The sequence below is a fragment of the Nicotiana sylvestris genome, chromosome 9 (genome assembly GCF_000393655.2).
Source record: "Nicotiana sylvestris chromosome 9, ASM39365v2, whole genome shotgun sequence".
In the NCBI taxonomy this organism is placed as follows: domain Eukaryota; kingdom Viridiplantae; phylum Streptophyta; class Magnoliopsida; order Solanales; family Solanaceae; genus Nicotiana; species Nicotiana sylvestris.
This window is the reverse complement of record NC_091065.1, coordinates 73,011,501-73,035,129: the sequence shown is the minus strand read 5'-3', so window position 1 is coordinate 73,035,129 and position 23,629 is coordinate 73,011,501. Positions and strand designations below refer to the sequence as shown.

The following is a 23,629-nucleotide window of genomic DNA, read 5'->3' as shown; positions in this document are numbered from 1 at the left end:
ATACTTGAGTTATTAAGCTGTGATCCATGCTAGAATCTATGTCTAGGCTACATGTTTATCCTGTTGGGACCCAATGAGGTCATTTCTGCTGTTAAGCTATCTTCTTTCATTGCATTACATACTCAGGTATACGCATTCATATGCATATCATATCTCAGTCTCTGTTACTATTTACTGATGCATCATATCATTATTTTTGGGCTGATATTTCATGACATTGAGAGCCCGAGAGACTGGAGAGATTGATCACTGAGTGAGGCCGAGAGCCTGATGGTGAGGATATATATGGGATTGGGCTGCACGCCGCAGCATGTTTTACTGATTTATGCCATGATTGGCTTGTTATAGCGCTTGGGCTGAAGGAGCCCCTCGGAGTCTCTACACACCCTACTGAGCGCAGGTACCTACTGAGTGTGAGGACTGTGTGACTGGGAGGACTGAGTGAATTGATACTTTGAGTGTATGCATATGGGTTCATCACTGAGCCGCATCGCATTTGACATGCACATGACATACATGTATAGATATGCATTTTTTATGTTGTACGGTATCACGTCATTCATGACTTGTCAAATATATTTACATATGGGCATCGAGAGGTATTTTATAGTTGCTGCCTGGAGAGAAAATGAAACATCATATTTACTATGGAAAGGATTTTTTTGAGAAAAGTTATAGTTTTCAAACTATCTCATATTTTTGACGATTTCAGCAGAGGATTTGGGTTTTCACTGATATACTTGAAGAGCGGAGCTATTTTCGGGATTATGAACAAGCTGAGCATTTTAAATTCCGAGTTACTTCTTTTATTACTAGCTTTACATTGCTATGAACTGTTGTTGGCTATTGGTGTTGGACCCGATCTTTGTTCCAGCTCGTCACTACTTTCAACCTAAGGTTAGATTTGTTATTTATTGAGTACATGAGGTCAGTTGTACTCATACTACACTTCTGCACCTTGCGTGCAGATGTTGACTGCCGATGTTGTTGTGTTCGACTGGAGCTGGATTTGAAGACGTACCTGCATTCCAGTTGCAGATGCCTCTTGTTCATAGTAGCCTTAGACTCATAAAGACTCTATTTATGTACTTTTCGAACAGATAATGTTTTTATTTTATACCGTATTTGTAAATTCTATTCTTAGAAGCTTATGATCTATACTACCAATTATTGGGGGATGTATAAGATTCAGTTAACTCCTCTATTTAATTATTTTATTGATTTCATTGGAATTGGATAGTTATTAGTTGGCTTACCTAGCAGGTTGGGTTAGGTGCCATCACGACTATTTGGATTTCGGGTCGTGACAGATTGGTATCAGAGCTCTAGGTTCATAGGTTCTACAAGTCATGAGCAAGTGTCTAGTAGAGTCTTACGGATCGATATGAAGACGTCCATACCTATCTTCGAGAGGCTACAGGACATTTAGGATATACTTCCCATCTCTCTTTCTTTATTGTGCAACATTGATTCAGCTTGAAGCGTAACTCTTTGAATTCCTTCCATGCATTCATATGCGCACATGAGCGCTCGATATCAGCTGTGCATCGACGGCTTGTGATTCCATAGATGAGGTGCGAGATGTGATTTTGTTGTGCTGATTATGGGCCTGTTTGGAGGACTTGAGGCCAAATTTTGACTGTAGCTTGAGCACGGGGATTTCAGTTGTGTGAGCACGTGCTTTTAGACTTATAAGTTCGGTAGTGTCCCTATTAGTGGAATTTGTGGCTCGATAAGTGGTTGGATGGCTATATAACGAGTATGATGTGACTGCGGGAAGTGTTCAGATTGTTCGAATGTGACGAGATGAGTTTGCTTGATATGTAAAAAGGACTATTGGGTGCTTGATTTCTGTCTTGATTTGACGTATAGTCTCAAGTTATGGGTGTGTTGAAGGATCTTTCATTTTGTTTAACTCTGGAGTGAAGTAGATTTTCATGTCATGTTATGAGTTCAAACCCGGGAAGATAAAGTGATGGAGTAGTAGTTGTGGTTGTGGAAGGGTATAAAGAGATGTCAGTTTGAGGCAAAACAGGTGAGTTATCTCCTGCGAGGTGTCCTGAGGTTGCATGATCTCTATGTTGTTTCGTAGGGAGTCCTCTTTTACTGGTGAATTATATATGTTGCAATTTGAGTTTGGATCGCTTCTGAAAGTTGGCTTGACTGTTACAAGAGTGAATGTGAGATTTGCAGATGATTTGAGGTATTAGATGATTTGTGTTACATGAGCTTAAGAAGGATTTAGTGGAATCTCACTGAGGTATTATGTCAGTAATGGGGTATGGTTATTGTAAGTTATTAGTTGTTTTATTTCATGACTTTGAGCCAAGTGGGGGAGTTTGCTATCGACAAGTTGATTGGACGATTAGTGTTGTATTGGTTTCGATTTGAGGTATATTTGTGAATCAGTTATGACTTGCAGAGGTTGAGTTCAAGGATGACTCGAGTAAATGAATGTCTAGATACGGGTTGTATTACACTCTATGGGTACATGGGAATCATGGAATGATTGAGTGGTTATTAGTGAAGGATGTAGCGTGCATGGAGTAGGAATTTGTTTGGTTGCATTAAGGTGGGGTTATTTAATTGGGTATTGTCGTGCTGATGGGGCACAGGTCGTTCGACCCGTTTGGGCGGTGCAATTGAGGTTTGAGCAGAGTGGGAGATACTCGAGAATGGTTCTAATGGATTCAAGGTTTATATGTAACAATTGAGAACTCCACGGATTTGTATATGGCTAGAATCTGAGATTGGCATCGGATAGTGTCGGGACTTGCGGTATTTCTGTATCACTATGGATTCTATATCCCAGTATCATAAATGTAAAAGAAATATCTTTAAATTCACAGAAGGTCTCTTCAGAGTGGATATCTCGGTTGTGGTACTTTTGGGGTGCTTAAGAGAGAATACAATGGCTCATGGGCTTTAGGGCATGTGGTTTTATGTTAGGACCTCTTGTGGTGAGTTTTAGGTAAGGTTCGTGGTGTCCAAGTAAGGAGAAGTGTCAACTTGAGAGTAATTCGGAAGGAACTCGGGAAATGAGACAGTTTAGTAGTAGATTGGATCAGCACAATAATGGATATGATCGGTTCTTTGGGTAATTATGATGTAATGAGCTTTTACAGGCATTTTGTGGCAATAATCTTGGGTTTGGCGACATACTAGCTTGGTTGAGTCAGAATGATTCAGTTCTGATGGCCTGGTTATGTGGAAATGGGTTTCGAAGAGTTCTCAATGATTTCTATCATGGTTCGAGGTGGATATTTCCTACTAGCGTGAGGAACATGTTGCGTATTGTGATTTTCTCCTGGATGAGATCAAATGAAAGGTTCCTAGCTAATTGGGTATATAATTTGCTCGTGCCTCGGGGTGGATTATGAGATTCTCGCACTTTTCATATGATGGCATGATTGATACAGTGGGTTGTGTGGGATTAAGATCTGCATGTGTAAGGTCACAGTTCAGTCTTGAAGGAAGGTTATGAATTATTAGACAGTATGAACGGTTTCATATGACTAAGTGAATGGTATTACTATTTGGTATTTCTTGAGGAGAGTGTACATTTCAGAAAGCGCAATGTGTTTTGATTTATGGATACTTCATTGGTATTGTGGCACCCTCCTAGTTGATCGACTGCTGATATTCAATTTTACTATGTGGCACGGAAGAATTATAGAAGTATTCCTCGTGGGATAATCGTGTATGAGAGATGTGTTAGACATTCGGGTGGTGGAGTTGGGATCAGATATAATGAGTCGTGTGTTCTATAGATTTGGACACTAGGAGTTCTTAGGAGCAGATTGTTTCATGGTTGTGGACTGTGAAGTCATGGCCGAAGCTAGCCAGATGATAGTATATGTTATGATTTAGTCATTGTGGACTTTCAGAAGGTTATTTATCTATTTGTGGGTGACCAGAGTTGATTTGGAGGTCCAATGGTAGGCCAATTAGGATGTGTATTCTACACCGAGTCGGATTGGTTGGCTCCATACTGCTATTGTTGAGGAATGTGCCATTCGGTTGTTGTTGAGCTTATTCGTATTCAGTTATGATCTGTGAGTTACTCTTCTATGCTACGAGGAGTTGTGATTCGTTGGTTATGCGTGCACATGGTGCAGTTCTATTGGCCTTATGGCAGTATTTGAGCGAGATGTGTATTAGGGTGCTGAATGATTGATTGTGTTATACCGCATGTTTTCGTACGTGAAAGTACACCATAAATAAATTGATGGAAGCTCGGGAATGAGATATTACATCCTGTATTTTCGGACGTTAAGGTTTCGTCGTAAAGTTAATCGACGCAAGCTCGGGAATGAGATTATTTTGAGGTTACAAGTATTGTGCTATTTCAAACAAGGGATAAGTAAATTCGTGAAGGTGAGAGGGTAAGCAAATCAAAGAAAATGAGATTCGTTGAAATTTGTCATTTTGGGATAAAATACGGCCTGAACTAAAATACTCGATATTTATGAACTAGTACCACACAAGGTACCACATGGCCATGATAGTAAGGTGTATAAAGTGTATTAAAAATAAGTAGAATTTTACGTAATTTGAGATAATTCTTAATTATGCGGGTAATTGGTTAATTACCAAGTAGCGGAATATTACCTAATTAATTAATTGATTATAGGATAAGACTAAAATTTCCCCACCCCACCCCCATGTGGAAGCAAGGCCTTGTACATATTTCATGACTCTTACAATTGAATGGAAAGGTGGCAACCTAATTGATAATGGTCTTGTTACACTTCGAATGATTTTATTGATGTACTTCTCATGCATTACATTCATGTACATTGACCCATGACCAGATGGAGTTATACGCGCGTATATATATATATATATATATATGTATATGGGATATGGGAAAAGGTTACGGTATTATATACACACCACCACCTGATCAACTGGTATACGTTGATGATTTGCCCACAGTTGCCGAGATGATATGATGGGATACCCTCAGGGGCTTGATGATGTTATGAACGCATATACCCATGCATGTATGTCATTTATACACATATATATGACATTATAATATTAAGTGATTCACAGAGCTGTGCAAACGTACATGTCGAGTCTTTTACTCCATGTTTATCTCATGTGTATTATTTACTAATTTTCATTCCTTACATATTTGACACATTATTTGTACTGACATCCCTTTTGCCTAGGGACGCTGTGTTTCATGCCCGCAGGTCCCGATAGACAGGTCGAGCCCTCCAAGTAGACTATCAGCTCAGCGGAAGATGTTGGTGCGTTCTATTTTCTTCGGAGTTGCTTGTTTGGTTAGTATGATTTAGACGAGTATTGTTTAGTATGGAAGTACTCTATCCCGACCTTTATGAAAATTATATATTCTTAGAGGCTTGTAGACAGATGTCATGTACGTAAAAGATTGTATGGCCTTGTCAACCTATGTTCAATATACGAGTGGTTATTTTTGTCTTATAGGCCCGTATGTCTTGTTTATAAGTTGGTATCACATGTTGTATTCGACTTATCTTACGGCTGCCTTCCAGCTCAGTTATCTATGATAGTATGACATGAAAAGATACGTTATGTAGGTACTTGGTTGAGTAAGGTACCGAGTGCCCATCGCGGCCTATCAATTTGGATCGTGACAGTTGTATCAGAGCAGTTCTGTCCTAAGGAGTCTATAAGTCGTGTCTAGTAGAGTCTTGTTTATGGGTGTGACATGCACCACACTTATAAGTAGGAGGCTACAGGGCATTTAGGACTGTTACTCTTTTTTCTTACTCTAGATTGTATGGTAGATCCCATTTATAAGAATTCAAACTCGTAGATTTTATTTTATGCGTAATATGATGGTACCTCCAGTTGCTAAGAGATTGAATGCAGATATGGAAGAGTTGAGTCAAAGGAACTCGATTTTTCATAATGCTTATGATGAGAAAATGTAAGGTCTTCAGTAGATCATGTGTGTACTAAGACGTGTAAGCCTCTTGATAAGGAGCCTTAAGGTAAAGATATATATCCACCCCTACGGTGAAAGGCAATAAGTGACTCAGAAGATAGTACAAGTCTCAACAAGTAAAAGAAGCAAGTTGAAGAAGGGTACGAGACTCCCAGTTAATGAAGACTTTCATTATTTACCAATTAGGACGGGAGATATAAGAATTTTGAGTTACCTTCAATGGTAGCAGAGGTATGTATAAATGGCCACACCCATCTCATTTATATCCTATGGAAGTTAACAAAAATAGTATAATAGAAGGGCGAATATCAGGATCTGGCTGGGGTTAGAGTAACCTAAAATAGGGTACGGAATGTTTGCGTTAGTTGACATTTCCGAAGGATAGTGCAAATATGCTAATAGATCTCCTTGTGAGGCACCCAGATAGTGCACTCTAAAATAGTACGGCTAGATATGAGTACTACAAAGATAGGCACTGGAAGCATTGAAAGGGATAAATATTATCTTAGTATGGCTCCCGTCCCTAGTAGAGAGAGAATGTTAGGCAACTCGAAGAGCCAATGGATGGAGCAAGGGGAGCTAAGAGCAAAGGAATATCTTGTTCGTTTTTTCAGAATAAAGTGATAGACATAGATGTTAGTGGGAAATAAGAAGAGAGTTAATGAAGCGTTATGATTGAGATATGATACATGGATGACAACGGTAGAAAAAAATGAAATGATAGTGTTACATAGTCATAATCGAGGGAAGGAAAAGATGAGAGGTGCTAGGCCAAGAGACAACAAAAGAGTATAGGCCATAAGGTTGTATCCTCATTTCGAGAAATAAGTTCGTGACTCCAACGCGACTGCCAGAAGGAAAAGTTAGACCCCAAAGTAATAGAAATCAGTATGGGCTGGTGAACAAGGTAAGCTAAATATGAATTAGGGACTGAGTAATTTGATAATGATCGGCATCATGAGAATTTCAGATTGCGTTCCAGTGATAATAGAATGGACAACATAAAAAGATTCATAAGAAATTCAGAGAAAGGTCATTCAAGAAGATGCTTCCCTAAAGCAAGCAATGTGAGCAAAGTTAATTATGGAATTGTAAAGGAAGAATGCGAAAAAAATGAAAAAAAGATGAGATTGCAATTATCCAAAGCCTACATATATGCTACGATTCCATAACATTATGCAAACACGACGTCAAGGAAAGGAAGTAAGGGTTCTTGCCCGAAATGTTATTGATAGATAAGGAGCCAGTGCGAGAGGTAAGTTAATACAAAGAAAATAACCCAAGAAAGATTACACGGAATATTGATATGAGAATGGGATAACAACTAGTTAGCAGTTGATTCAGGAAAAGCCTAGTTATGGCTAGACAGGAGGTTATAGACGAATCAACAGATCTTGCAAGATAAGTATAGTAAAATCCAATATAGTAAATTCAGCCTCGCAGTAATGTCATTGTAATACTTGAGATATATTCAGATAGGAGTGGGGGTAGTTAAAGGTACCGTATGAATATTATGGGAAATAAAAGAGAGTGTCACTGGGAAGACAATCAAAATATTAGTTCAGAGGCAACCTTACAAGCACAAGGGCATGTAAATAAGTAACTACAGGTAATTATAAATGTGAGGAAGAACATCAAACATTCCGTCAGGCATATGATGTGATAAGCTCGCAACCTTACAAGAGTCAGAGGATCCCCCCCTAAGTACTACAATGAAAGACTAGTTGAGGAAATAAGAAAGAAGGCTTTAACCAAAGCACAGTGACATAAAGAGGAAATAGTTGTGTAACAACAATCTAACTACAAAATTGTATGCACTCCAAAAGAAAGTTGCACCTACCATGGCTAAATGAGCGGGGAGTAAAACCAAAAGTAATATTCGAAACCATATTAGTTGCACAAAAACTTCAGCATGCGTGAGAACTCAGATAAGCTAATTATGCACGCAAAAGGAGGCAAAAAGACCAGGAAAAGCAATTGCTTACATTTGAAGAAAGCTGAAATGGAACGAAAGGAATTATTCGATTAATGATTAGCCATAGAAGACTCCGGTATAAGTTAAAAGAAGGAATTGGGTCCAGGTCATAGACAAAGGATTGAATCATTAGAAGATTATATCATGGTTCTCCATAGCGCCATAAAAGGCTAAGGTAATAACTAAATTCCATGAGCCACAGATCGGAAGATAGCTTAAGCCTATATAAAGGCTAATCAGAAGGAAGAGGAAACTAAAGAGTTACATCAACTAAGTAAATTAGCAGTCTACTTATTGGACCCAGAAAGTTACAGACATCATGATTGAGAACATTGTAGAATCATTCTTAATATCAGAGGTACAAGAGAAATAGTACAGTAGCCATATTCTATAACGGCTCTATAATAAAGCCAGTTGGAAGTGCCCAAACTCATAAGAAGTTAGTATGAAGCTCTCACGAGATTGTGTAAAGAGGTGCATGTATTATAATAGAAGTTCAAGTTGGGGATGCGAATTATACCTATGTGGAAGAGAGGTCATGAAAGAGATAGAAGATGTGATGTGAGATTTTAAGGTAAGTAAAGTAAAGGTGAACAACGTACGAGATACTCAGGTGTAGAAGATTGTGAATAACCCATACTTCAGATAAAAGTCTAGAAGTGCTGGGATTCAGTATCCAGGAATAATAGCGGCATCGTTAGTGCAATATCTTCTGGCCTATGGTTTCTAGGTATCGAGAGATCTAGTTAAGAGAGAGTAAAGAAGAGGTAGAGACAATGTGATGTCTCGCTTGATGTTCCAAAATAACATTAGGAAATCTATGGCACAAGTAAGTTGAAGGAAGGTTGCGAGTAGTATAAATAGACATGTATGAGTCGCAAGCTAAAGTATGGTAAAGCGACAAGGTTTTAAGAGGACAGGAGTAAGGACAAGAAAGGGCGAGTAAGAAGGTGACAAGAAATGGAATGTTGCGCTGATAGTAGAATGAGGGTGTAATTGTAATAAATAAAGGATGGTTTTTGGGCCTTCGATTGAGTAATGATTTGAAGAAAAAAAAAAGATTTCACAGATGGCACGGGATTAGAATAACCCCCTATAAGATGAATCATGTTGGGATGCTATGAAGTATGACTATGGAAGCATGGTATCACCCCCAAGTGGATGTTCCCTGATGAGACGTGAGCCCTAGCGGCAGTGTTATATAAGAGGTCAAGTTATTGGTATTAAGGTATATAAACAAAGGATGGGTAAAACTTACAAAGTATGACATGAGATTAGGCCATCATTCTTAATATGAACGGTAATGAAGAAGCATTAAAGGACTGAGATTTATACATATAGGATAAGCAATAAAAGTAACCTGGAGTTTGGTAGCACACCTCAGTAATGATAATTGAAGTAAGAGTTATGATATAGTATAACCTACCTTGATGCAGTAAAGTCATACGGATGGATAACCGGGGCTATGAAACAAGATATAGTAATATTAGCAAGTTCAACAAAGTATCGAGCGAAGAACTTCACTATACCTATAGGTTCCCAGAGGAGCACCTTGTTATAGTTATGTATATGTTCAGAAAGTGAAAGGCTTAGAGATTGGCTAAAAACTGGAGGAAAAAGGGAAGAAGATTCGCATAGGCACATTTAAAGGTCAGAGTCGTATAGACTGCATGATAAAAAGGTAGCAACAATTACGAGATTGAAAGGATTCTGACCACAAGTCGTGATGTGAGAAAGAGGCTTAAAGCAGGGAACGCCTTGGCCTTCGGAATTATTCTCAGAACAGTTGCCTAGATGGCAAGGAAAGTACAAAAGTATTTGAAAGACATAAGCTATGAGAATAATAAGTGCATCAATCAACATTCGAGGACGAATGTTCCAAAGGGGGAAAATGATGTTACACCCCATGTTTTCGTACGTGAAAGTACGATATAAGTAAATTGATAGAAGCTCGGGAATAAGATGTTACATCCCGCATTTTCGGACGTTAAGGTTTCATCGTAAAGTTAATCGATGCAAGCACGAGAATGAGATTATTTTGAGGTTACAGGTATTATTCTATTTCAAACAAGGGATAAGTAAATTCGTGAAGGTGAGAGGGTAAGCAAATCGAGGAAAATGAGTTTCGTCGAAATTATTCATTTTGGTATAAAATACGACCCGTGCTAAAATACCAGGTATTTATGGATTAGTACCAGGTACCACATGTCTATGATAGTAAGGTGTATAAAGTGTATTAGAAATAAGTAAAATTTTAAGTAATTTGAGATAATTCTGAATTATGCGGGTAATTGGTTAATTACCAGATAACGGGATATTACCTAATTAATTATTGATTATAGGATAAGATTAAAATTTCCCCACCCCAACCCCACATGGCAGCAAGGCCTTGTCCATATTTCATGACTCTTACAATTGAATGGAAAGGTGGCAACCTAATTGATAATGGTCTTATGACACTTCGAAAGATTTTATTGACGTACTTTTCATGCATTGCATTCATGTACATTGAACCATGACCAGATGGCGTTATATACGCGTATATATGTATATTATATGTATATAGGATATGGGAAAAGGTTACTGCGTTATATACGCACCACCACTTGATTAACTGGTATACGTTGATGATTTCCCTATAGTGGCCGAGATGATATGATGGGATGCCCTCAGAGGCTTGATGATGTTATGAACATATATACCCATGCATGGTATGACATTTATATGCATATGCATGACATTATAATATTAAGTGATTCACAGAGCTGTGCAAACGTACATGTCGAGTCTTTTACTCCATATTTCTCTCATGCTATTATTTACTGATTTTCATTCCTTACATACTCGGTACATTATTTGTACTACGAGGACACTGTGTTTCATGCCCGCTGGTCCCGATAGACAGGTTGAGAGCCCTCCAAGTAGGATGTTAGTGCGCGCCATTTGCTTCGGAGTTGCTTGTTTGGTTAGTATGATTTAGACGTGTATTGTTTGGTATGACGGGACTTTGTCCCAACCTTTATTAAAATTATGTATTCTTAGAGGCTTGTAGACAGACGTCATGTACATAAAATATTGTATGGCCTTGTCGGCCTATGTTTAGTGTACGAGTGGTTATTTTGGTCTTATAGGCCCGTATGTCTTGTGTATAAGTTGGTATCACATGTTGCATTCTACTTATCTCATAGAAGCCTTCCGGCTCGGTTATCTATGATAGTATGCCATGAAAAGATACGTTATGTAGGTACTCGGTTGAGTAAGGTAGCGGGTGCCCGTTGCGGCCCATCGGTTTGGGTCATGACCGATTGTATATTGATTATGTTCTTACGGATTTTGTGTGGCATTGTGTCATCTACTTCTCCGTAGTTGTGGTAATGTACTTTGGGTACTTGATATCGAATTGCGTGTGGTTATTGATTGTGAGCAGGGTGGCTTGAGATATTTCATATGGACTAGTGTTTGGATGGGGTTACGCATTGTAGCGGAGTTATGTTGAGATATGATATTTTGTGTTGGATTCGTGTGTTATGCTTCTACGGTGTGTGATGGGTTTTTAGCATTGCATTGTGGCGGTACTTGTTGAGCTTGCGCGGCAGTTCTCTTATTTGAGACATCTTTCCATGTTTGAATACCATCGAATTGTTTCGTATTGGTACACGGATTGCACGGTTTGTGGTTTAAGGTTGTATTGGTGTGACATGTCTATAGAGTAGATGGTATTTGATAAGACGAGGTCGATGGATCTAGGATGGGTACTATCGGATTTGATTGTGGTATATTTGTGTAATGATCCGGCTGGTCGTTTTGAGAATTTATACCCCGATCCCGTATTAACTGATTCCCCCGTGTTTATTTATGCTATTGTGACTTGCCGGGATGATTCGTTTTGTGTTTTGGAGTGTTTTAGGACACTTAGTCCCTAAATGAGAGCTTAAGCCTTAGAATTTAGACCGTAGTCGGAATTGTGTGAAGACAGCTCCGGAATGGAAGTTCATCAATTCCGTTAGCTCTGTTGAGTGATTTTGGGCTTAGGGGATTCTGTTTTGGAGGTTTGTCGCTCATTTAGGCTTGAATTGGTGAAAGTTGAATTTTTGGAGTTTCGGGCCGGTAGTGGAATTTTTTGTCTCGGGGTCAGAATTCGATTCCAGAAGTTGGAATAGGTCCGTAGTGTTAAATGACTTGTGTGCAAAATTTGGGGTCAATCGGATGTGGTTTGGTTGGTTTCAGCATCGATTGTAGAATTTTGAAGTTTAAAGTTCATTAAGTTTGGATTTGAGGGTTATTCGTGATTTTAGCATTGTTTGGTGTGATTTGAGGGCTCGACTAAGTCCATAAAGTGTTTTAGGATTGGTTGGAATGCCTGGTTGAGGTCCCGGGGGCCTCGGGTGTGTTTCAGATGCTCAACGGGTCATTTTTGGACTAAAGAAGTTGGCAGATTTGTTGATATTTCTGTTGTAAACAATCCTTCTTTGTGATCGCGTGAGGAGGCTCGCAATCGCGTAGGTTTAGCTGAGGCAGAGGGAGTTTTGTTCATCGTGTTTGCGGGAAGTGGTATGCGAACGCGTAGTAGTGGTGGAAGGGTGAAACGCAAACGCGTGGGCTACGCCGCGTTCGCGAAGAAGAAGCGAGGCTGCAGTGGAGTGGAGAGTTTCTCTTCGCGACCGCGTGAAGTCAACCGGGGTCGCGTAGGACTGAGCAGTGTAGGCATCGCGTTCGAGTGGGGAGTTACGCGTTCGCGTAGCACAAGCCTGGGAGCCAGCGAAGTTATTCTTCACCGATCGCAAGGGAGTTTACGAGATCGCGATTAAGGTCGTATCTGGGCAGAATTTAAAGTTCAAAACGAGGGTTTGAGTTCATAACTTAAACAATTGATTGAGAGCTCGTTCGAAGGAAAAATTTGGAGAGATTTTCGAAGGAAGTTTGTGGGTAATGATTCCTAACTCCTTTTTGATTATATCCCATTAATCTAAGCTTAATTTCATCATTTAACTTCGGATTTGGGGTGAAAAATTGGGGGAGATTGAGAAAAGTTCTTAGGCTGAATTTTGGGATTTTGATCGAGATTTGGGTATCGAATTTGAGTGAATTTGGTATGGTTAGACTCGTGAGCGAATGAGTGTTTATAATTTGTGACTTTTACCCGATTCCGAGATGTGGACCTGGGGAGGATTTTTGGGCGTTTTTCTATTTTCTTGCCTTAGCTTTGATTTCATTAGCTAAATTAGTTGTTTGTAGTTATATTTATGTTATGGAATTAATTTGATTAGATTTGGGCCATTCGGAGTTGGATACTCGTGGCAAGAACGTGATATCAGATTGATTTTGAGCTTGGTTCGAGGTAAGTGGCTTGCCTAGCCTTGTGTGGGTGAACTCCCCTTAGGATTTTGGTACTATTGTTATATGGATGCCATGTACGTGAGGTGTTGAGTTCGTACACGTGCTAATTGTTGAAAAATTCCCATTTTTATTAAGTAAATATCTATGTTGTCCTGTAAATTGAGCAATATTAATATTTGCAGCCTCTTGTTTTAGTGTAAAAAAGCATGTTTACGTGCCTTAACTGCCTTATTTGCTTTAACTGCCTACTTGGACTCTATGAAACATGTTTAGGGTAGAATTTACTTGTCTCTTTGATAAGAACTTGAATAGAACTGTAGATTTCTTTCTTGAGACTGTTATGTGTATTGACTGGTTGTATGTTTACATTTGGGACTATGGGACGGTATCCCGGGAGATCCCCTTGTACTGGACATTTACTTTGGGACTACAGAATGGTATTCTGGGAGATCCCCCTGCACATTTATGATTTGGACTACGGGATGGTATCTCGGGAGATCCTCTGTACATTTACATTGGGACTACGGGACGGTATCCCGGGAGATCCCCTGCTGCTTTTATCTGTGTATTGAGTTACACTTTTCCTGTGATTTCATTCAATGACTGTTAGCGAATTTTCTTTTCTATAATATTTCATACTGCTTATCTTTATACATATAAATAAAACCAGTAAGGCCTTGACCTGACCTCGTCGCTACTCGACCGAGGTTAGGCTTGGCACTTACTGAGTACCGCTGTGGTGTACTCATTCCCTTTCCTACATATGTTTTTTCGTGTGCAGATCCAGGTTCTACTTCTCAGCCATAATTCCAGTAAGGCGAGGCGATCCAGAGACTTCGAGGTATATCTGCCGCGTCCGCAGACCTAGAAGTCCCTCTCTATTCCTCCTTTAGTTACAAACATTCCTATATTTTCTTAGTTGTTAGACTTTCGTGAGATTAGATACACTACGTACTTTCTGTAGCTTGTGATTTCATGAGATTCTGGGTTTTGGGAGTGTTATGTTTAGTTGAGAGAGTGTTATTACCTTAAATTGTCGAGCGACATTTTAAACTCCTTTATTATTTTTTCCTGTTAATTGTTAGTTTCGTATTTTTATTTCATTTTCGAGGTTTTTGTTAGGCTTACCTAATCGCAGAGACTAGGTACCATCACGACAGTTCACGGAGGGAGAACTTGGGTCGTGACAATTTGGAAGGATAATATCGAAAGTCGGCTTAGAAGTTTGCTATAATTCTTATCGAAGGAGAGGGAGCTCCATGACTTGCTGATCTGATGAGTAGTTAAGAGTTTCTACATGTTTCTCTCATCATCGGTAGAGTACAAAGGTTTTAGAACGAGGTTTTGTTTGATATGAGGCTTATTACTGGTATTGGGTGGTTTTAAGCAGCTACTATGATTAGAAATCATTACTACGAGTATTTGAGCTATGTGGTATATCATGCGATTGCATCTTGGGTTATGATTACGGCTTGGTACAACTTGTTTAGACTTATACAAAGTGTAGATGCAAGATTCTGATCTTATAGAAAATTTCGGATGTTAGAAATTGGATTCTAAGGCTTATGGGCTAGGTTGAATTAAGAAATTTCAGTTATATTGTCTTATCAAACCTATATGGGGTAGGGTGACATGGAATCACCCCCGGGTATGTGCATGGTAAGGTTACACGCCGATTTGATAGCTTTGGGAACAACTCTGGGCACATTCGAGGACAAACGTATGTTTAAGTGGGGGAGGATGTAATGACTCAACTGGTCATTTTGAGCATTTGTACTTAGCTCGGTAGTTTACTGGCATGAGTAGCTCCGTATGATATATTTTGACTTATGTGAATCGTCGGTTTTGATTTTCAAGCTATTCAAAATTGATTTGGAAGAAAGATTCTCAACTAAGAAACTTTAAATTGGAAGAGTTGACCAAGTTTGAATTTTCAGTATTTGACCTCAAATTGGAGTTTTGATGGTTATGTTATCTCCGTTGGGTGATTTTGGACTTAGGAGCGTGTCCGGATTGTAATTTGGAGGTCCGTAGTTGAATTTGGCCTGAAGTGACGAAAGTTAGATTTTTGAAAAGTTTAACCGGGAGTGGACTTTTTGATATTGGGGTCGAATTCCAATTCTGGAAGTAGGAGCAGGTCCGTAATGTCAAATGTGACTTGTGTGCAAAATTTGAGGTCAATCGGACGTGATTTGATAGGTTTCGGCATCGGTTGTGGAAGTTTGAAGTTTCAAAGTTCATTGATTTTGAATTGAGGTGTGATTCATCATTTCGATGTTCTTATGTGTGTTTTGAGGCCTAGAGTAGGCCCGAGTTATGTTATGGGACTTGTTGATATACTTGGACGGGGTCCGAAGTGGCTTAGGTGAGTTTCAGATGAGGTTCAGAGCATTTTGGATACTTTGGCTAAGGCTGGTGGCAGAGGTTCTGGTGTAACCGTACATGCGGAGTCATAAGTGCAGGTGTGGAGCCACAAAAGTGGTAGGGTCATCGCAGATGCAAGGTCAGAGTTGGGTGAGGAAGACCGCAAAAGCAGATTTTTGTAACGCACCTGCGTGCGAGCGGATGCGGGATTTGATCGCGGGAGCGGGCTTTGGCGCAGATGTGAGTCCTTGTGTCGCACCTGCGATGTCGAAGGATCAGATATTTTTCCGCAGGTGCGAGGTCCATTTCTATTGTGCTTCGCCGCAAAAGTGTAATGTTTGTCGCAGAAGCGACGCTATAGAAGCAGCCAAGTGTGTCCCAGATGCGACGATGGTTGGGCAGAAGTATAAAGTACTCTATTTCGAGGATTTTGGCCATTTTTACATTTTTGGAGCTATGGAGCTCGGATTGAGGCGATATTTGAAGCAATTTTCACCATATGAAATAGGGTAAGAGTTCTCTACTCAGTTTTGATTATATTTCGTGAATCTATCTTCATTTTTAGTAACAAGATTGTGAATTTTAAAGAGAAAATTAGGGGTTTTGGCTTAAGTTTCATAATATAAATTTTGAGTTTTGAACATCGATTTGGAGTCAGAATTGAGTGAAACTAGTATGGTTGGACTCGTAATTGAATGGGTTGCCGGATTTTGTGAGTTTTGTTGGGTTCCGAGGGACGGGCCTGAGTGCGACTTTTGGCCAGTTTTGGGTTTTGATTAAGGATTTGATCATTATCATTTGAAATTATTTCCTTGAGCTTTATTTGATGTATTTGAGTTGCTTTTGGCTATTTTTGAGTTGTTCGAGGTCGGTACGCGCCAGATAGTATTTTGGAGCATCTCTTGGCTTGCTCGGTATTGGAATTGGCTTGTTCGAGGTAAGTAACACTTCTAAACTTAGTGCTGAGGGTATGAAACCCCGAATTACGTGATATGTGATTGGTATTAGGGTGACTCACATGCTAGGTGACGGGCGTGTGGGCGTATACCGTGTGAATTGTGACTTTGTTATTTTTGTGGTATTGTGTGGTTACCTGATCTTACCCGTAACCATGAAATTTCTAAGTACTTGAGCTATTGATATGTGATCCATGTCTAGGCTACATGCTTATCCTGTTGGGACCCACTGAGGTCATTTCTGCTGTTAAGCTACCTGCTTTCATTGCATTATATACTCAGTCATACGCATTCATATGCATATTATATCTCTGTCTCTGTTACTATTTACAGATATATCACATAATTATTTTTGGGCTGATATTTCATGGCATTGAGAGCCCGAGAGACTGGAGAGATTGATGACTAAGTGAGGCTGAGGGCTGAAGGAGCCCCTCCGGAGTCTGTACACACCCTAGTGAGCGCATGTATCTACTGAGTGTAAGTGCCGAGTACCGAGTGAATGGGGGGATTGAGTGAATGTGATGACTCAGTGGCTGTGAGGAATAAGTGACTGGGAGGACTGAGTAAATTGATACTCTGAGAGTATGCATATGGCTTCATCACTGAGCCGCATTGCATTTGACATGCACATGACATACAAGCATAGAGATGCATTTTCCTCATGCTGCACGGTATCACTCCATTCATGACTTCTCACATATATTGACATATGGGCATCGAGAGGTATTTTACACTTGCTACCTAGAGAGAAAATGAAACATCATATTTACTGTTGAAAGGATTTTTTTGAGAAAAATTACAGTTTTCAAACTATCTCATATTTTTCGACGTTTTCGTAGAGGATTTGGGTTTTCACTGATATACTTGAAGAGCAGAACTATTTTCGGGATTATGAACAAGCTGAGCATTTTAAATTCTGAGTTACTTCTTTTATTACGTGCTTTACATTGCTATGAACTGTTGTTGGCTATTAGTGTTGGACCTTTGTTCCAGCTCGTCACTACTTTCAACCTAAGGTTAGATTTGTTACTTATTGAGTATATGGGGTTGGTTGTACTCATACTACACTTCTGCACCTTGCGTGCAGATGTTGACTGTTGATGTTGTTGTGTTCGACTGGAGCTGGATTTGAAGACGTATATGCGTTCCGGTTGCAGCTGCCTCTTGTTCCTGGTTGCCTTAGACTCATAAAGACTGTTTATGTACTTTTTGAATAGATGATGTATTTATTTTATACCGGCTTTGTAAATTCTATTCTTAGAAGCTCATGATTTGTACAACAAGTTCTTTGGGGATGTATAAGATTCAGTTAACTCCTCTATTTAATTGTTTTATTGATTTTATTGGAATTGGATAATTGTTAGTTGGCTTACCTAGCGGGTTGGGTTAGGTATCATCATGACTAGTTGAATTTCGGGTCGTGACAAAATTACTATGAAAGTGTAAAAAATTTACACAACTATACTAATTAAAAGAAATTAAAGGTAACATACTCATTAATTAGTGAAATTAGTAATTTAAAGAATAACACAATCAATTTTGTGCAGCAAGTTTAAGTTACATCAATTGTATATAGATTGTTTTATATATATATTTTTTTGAATATAAGTTAAACATATATACTTCTTTCTTTACGATATCAGATAGCATTGAAAGAACTCTCAAGTATTACTTCCTTACTAAATGGGAGAAATGACCTGTTATCCTTCTCTTACTTCTTATAACCACAACTAAACATAGGTATATTCCTCTCTGTGTTTAATCTCCTTCGCGAAAGAAGACAACAATTTTTATCCCTCCGCGTTTAGTTCCACGGCTTCCACCCACTCAAATACTTCTTCTTTGGATCCCAGCCAAAAACTGTGTTACTGTATACCAAAACAAATGCCTATTTTGTTGGGAAATAACAAGCACAGGCAATGTGCATGACGAGGTATGAAAATTAAATATGGTAAGAAAATCAGGACAAACATCTAATAATTCTTCCCTTGGCCTAAATATTTTTGAGAAAATAAACTTGATCCACCTTCTTCACATAATCTTCAGCAAGTCGCATCTCCAAATCTCTGCCACGAAATTTTTCTCAACATGAGTAGCACTCGGATGGAATTTCTCAAACAAAAATCATGATTACTGTCAAATACATTGCAGCTAGAACTAAACCCGCCTAGATGAACCTGTCTTGAACCTCGCTCTGATACCAAATAAGACTCTCAAACCCTTTATGACTACATTGTGGATGCTATTAAATGAGAAGGAAGGATCTTTAATCTGTAAAAGTCGAAACTTTTTCCTCCAAGAAAAGGGATTAGCCAAATATGAAAGAATTATATTTTTTTTTCGTAAAGATAAAATCAATTATGGTAAATACGTTGTCCTTACTTCAAGGAATAGGAAAACCCAATTATGATAAGAAAATCAGGACAAATATCTAACATATTTAATTGTAGTTATTTATGGAGACAACACAATAGATTGGCAAATGACTATATATTATGCAAAGACACATCAAAGAGATCGAATAAATTAATAGTTTGCTCATGAGTTAAACTGATATACAATAGTCATGCAAAACTCATAGTTCAATAATTTATACCTATATTTCGAAACAAGATGTTTATATATACTTATTATATGCGTAGACTTTGGGATTAGAGGATAAAAATTATATTGGAGTAGAAACTAGATTGAAAGTGGTTGCATCTTAATATTCCGACTCAAATGTAATATATTAGCGACAATAAACTTTTTCTATTCACGTTTACGGTGGGAGGGGACCTATATATCTTTTGTGCTTGTTTGATTCCAGCAGTTCTAGCTAGCCAACTGGCTTGTAGTATCATTTTCAAATGATTATTTAACTTAATTATGTAAACAAAATTTAAGGGGCACGAAGTGAAGATCAACTATTTAAGGTTCTCCTTCTATTGGAAGCAAATTAGTTGAAGAATAAATATTTCCTTATAAAATACTCCAAAAGTGGAATATTTTATTTCTTTAAAGTTACAACAAAAAGTACGGATGAGAAAATAAATAAAGAATAAGTGAAAAACAAAACTACAATTTACTTAGAGATTTCCCACAAAGTGGTGACCATATGTATAAATAACTTGTATAAATCTTTTCATTTTCCAAGTTGAACCAACCCATAATCACAATGACCCAATTAAACTGTACGAAATGGTCGTGTAAGGAAAGTAATATCACAGCAAAAAGCCTTTTGACAAAAAAAAAAAAAAATCCCCTTATTTTCTTTTGCTCCGTTGATGCAAAAAGCAATTTACTTTGACAGTACGAGTACGAGTACGACTTGCCGAAAGAATACTCGAAAAAGTGGACCATTGTTATTTTCCTTTTCCAACTTGAAGCAAATGGAGCAACAATGTCCAAAGCCAAAAGCATCAGTTTGTCTTACACGCACGTTGAGATAATATTCTGTGTACTCTTTCCATTATGAAGTATATATACTACTACATGATAGTGCAGATTCTGGAAATTAATACCACTGGCAAAGTTGATTAGTGGACTAATTAACCTAATGCCAACAAAGTTAACTAGAGGTAATCCGGGGTTTAGTGGGGTTTTGCATAAGCATGGGTTAGTGCGGGCATAGCCTTAAACTTTTAGTGATACATTTTAAAGATGTGTGAACCTATGCTCGAATTGAACATGAATATATTAGTGAGCTGAGCTGTTATAATAGCTTTGTGAAAATGCATGGTGAATGGTTATAATAGAGTGATCGTGGAATCAGATTCATTACTTTTGGTGCAAGTATTGATAAAGCAATGGGATGCTACTTTGCAGGAATTATCTCTGGTGCTTTGTATACTGAATATGGTTAACAATTAGAAATTTCATTTATTTACATCTATATAGAGAGAGGGGAACACAATGGCGTACTGTTGGCCGATTTAGACTAAGGCTTGACTAAGGAAAACATCTCCTTTTCTTCATGAGTCAACCATGTGAAATACGAGTATGTTTTTACTTTTTGGGGTGACACTGAGATTTGAACTCAAATTTTCTATCTGCTCTAATATCATGTTGAATTATATTATCATCCCACCTAAATGTTTAAACCGTATGAAAGAACACACTTACCACATTCTCAATTAATGAAGACAAGTCAAGTAACCCTTGTAAACGATTAGAATAAGAAGTGAGGATGGGCTTGTTTTAAACTTAGCTTAGATGTGAGGATTTTTTGTTTTATGTTTTCTCTCCTTTCATATCCTAGTCAACTAGTATTAGAAGAGATGCAATGTGCGATTAATTTTAACGGAAACTAATTATATATAGCAATTGTTATCTTACTTGTTTGAACGAATTAAAATCTAATTATTTCAATAAAATTGCATTTGTCAATTTACTTCTCACCATAATGTACCAAAGAACCAACAATTTATGAAACTAAAGAAAACAAATCTTGTGGTCAGCGAAGAACATTTGTATGAAACAAAAACATTATAACTTTAAATTTGTGATACAAACATCTTGAATAATATGATTTAGAATAAATAATGATACATAATAAATGAAGATAAAATACATTTAATAATTTCGTAAATTACATATTCTTCACTTTATTGTTAGGTTTCTATACATGTTCAATAGTGATAAACCTTAAAATATTTGAAAGTTTCATAAAATATTCAATCCAAATAATTACCGTACATATAACTTTTATTTCAATTCTTGGATTTAGAACACTTTAGTTAATACAATTCACATGAAAGGATATGAGAATGAAGTTTTTATTTTATACATACCAGATCATGAATTAGTAATTGCTTCTTACAACAATGATTAAAGAGCCTAACATATTTAAATTAAGTGATAATTGAGCATGTCATAAAGTAAGCATCTACGTCCATTCATACCCTTTTCAACTTCATCCAATTAACAATTAGAAGTGTCATAAGAAATAAAAAAAATTATTTTCATGATCAAGTCAATAAAGTCATGAAATTCTTCATTATTTTTATTTATTTAAAGAAAATGGATTTTTTTTGAACCAATATAAAATTTTCTTTTAGTCACTCTGGAGAGAAACCCCGCCAAGCACCTCCACCGTCCGTTTGCAATCCCTATCTAACCCCTGCACTTCTCCTTGATACTGCAATTGATGTTGTAGCTATACAATTTTTTCCACGCATTTGATTGTTGGCTCTACATCCCACCGGACCTGTTTAGTGCATTTAAAATTCCTCGATCTTGGTCTTAGGCACCTTATAAAAAGGTGCATGTATCAAGGACATCTCCTATAAAACTAGGAAGTTTCATTTTGTGAACTATGCATTTATAGATGGTATATACACATACCATGTGATGATCCAAAAAAAAAAAACATTAGTATAAAAACGAGGATTTATGGAAGAAAATGTACATTGGAATAGAAAATTTAGGGCTGCTAGCAAAAAGTATAAGTGAAGTTTATGTTAAAGTGCGTCTTTTTATTTTGGTTGCTCTATTATAATGCCAACCCTATGATATTCCAACTAGTCTATCATGGTTTTCTTTTCTTTACCTTACTCTTTTCAAATAGAGGTCATTTTTTTAATGACTGTGTTACGGCGGTATATCCAGGGCGTCAGCAGAGGATGATGGTGCATCCAAAGTGCTAGCGAAAGTGGTGTCTATTTATCAACGTCGAATAACATAAGGCTTATATTCAAAAGAATGTTCAATTAATGTGATATTTCTCGGTATTACAGAGTGAATCATGATATTTTTGAACTTTTTAATAGTAGCAATAACCGCCCAAAGGATCTTCCTCAAATATAACCACTTAATTTCAGCCAATTACAGACCAAGTTGCCTTTTGATCAAAACCGATTATAAATTATTTTATTTTTCCCGTACTTTTTTCTAAATAAAGTGAATATTAAAGTGCTATTATTACATTACCCATATAATATGGGTATTGCTTGTTTTCGTGTAGGAATTAGGATTTTTTATTTAATATATATATATATATATATTTTAATTGTGTGCAGGGAAGGATTCTCCATTCATATCCTGATTCCTACATACTCTTGTGATGTTGATCCTTCACCCCAAGAAATAGAGTTTCTGAGAAGAAAACTATCCTAAAGTAATAATATAATGTTAGTAATAACTTCTTTCAATTGAGGAAACAAATGGTAATGCATTCTTGGAACTAGGGAAAACACACCACATTTTCGCAGACAAATGGTTATTCTATCTAATAAGAGATCACTAACGAAAATCAAATAACATTACACATAATCACAACCACTTACATATAACATTTGTAGACAACAACTTCGTCGACCAAGAAAATGATCTTAGTTATTTCTTTGTTCCTAGTTAATAATATTCATTAATGACAAACTTTGAAATGGAGGGTTTTAATTTTAATTAGGCATGTAAGGCTTGAGGAGTTGAATGAGAGAGCCTTTAAGGTGGAGTGACATTACTTCATTGGTAGAACCAACCAATTTTCCCCCAATGAAAACTGCCGGCACAGAAGCATTGCAACTCATCCTCAATAGCGCCTTTTCCATTTCTTTTCCTTCTGGATCATGATCTATTTCATGAACATATGGACTTACTCCAAGCTGATCTTGGAATAAGATTGTCACTGCATAGCACAAGCAACATGTACTCTTGCTGAAGATTACTACTCCATGTTCTGTTGCCAAGCGTCGTACTTTGTCCATTGATAACTCGAACTCTCAACTTGATGATCGTACGTTAAGGAGTACAAGAAGCAACTAGCTAGCAAGAAAGAGCTGGAAAAATTAAAGGGTTCAATTATTTTCCAAACTCAGAGCTAGCTGGTTGCTTGAAAATGGGGGTGATCATGGTGAGTCTATTTATACGTAAAGAAAAGATACGATAACAAGCCTAGACCAGAAAAAGAACATTCAAAAGATTGTGAGCTTTATTTAGATGCTCCCGAAAACTGGACTGCAATTGAGCAAAAGTAACTTTTTGAAAAATTGATACTCACTATTTCGTTCCACACAATGAGCAAGTTGGACGATACATATATTCTGTGTGGTCATGCACGTTTTTCGAATAAAA

The 23,629-nt window shown here is 37.7% G+C and overlaps 1 protein-coding gene across 1 annotated transcript; it reads right to left on the bottom strand.

Moving 5' to 3' along the window:
• Positions 1-22,799: 22,799 nt before the first annotated feature.
• On the bottom strand, positions 22,800-23,388 carry LOC104244039 (monothiol glutaredoxin-S11-like). The gene has a single exon (XM_009799338.2). It carries the CDS (start codon positions 23,260-23,262, stop codon positions 22,957-22,959), a length of 306 nt encoding a protein of 101 aa, XP_009797640.1. The 5' UTR covers positions 23,263-23,388; the 3' UTR covers positions 22,800-22,956.
• Between the last annotated feature and the right edge of the window lie 241 nt (positions 23,389-23,629).

Excerpts from the sequence above, each read along its gene's own strand:
- LOC104244039 (XM_009799338.2), bottom strand. The coding sequence starts at position 23,262 with ATGGACAAAGTACGACGCTTGGCAACAGAACATGGAGTAGTAATCTTC.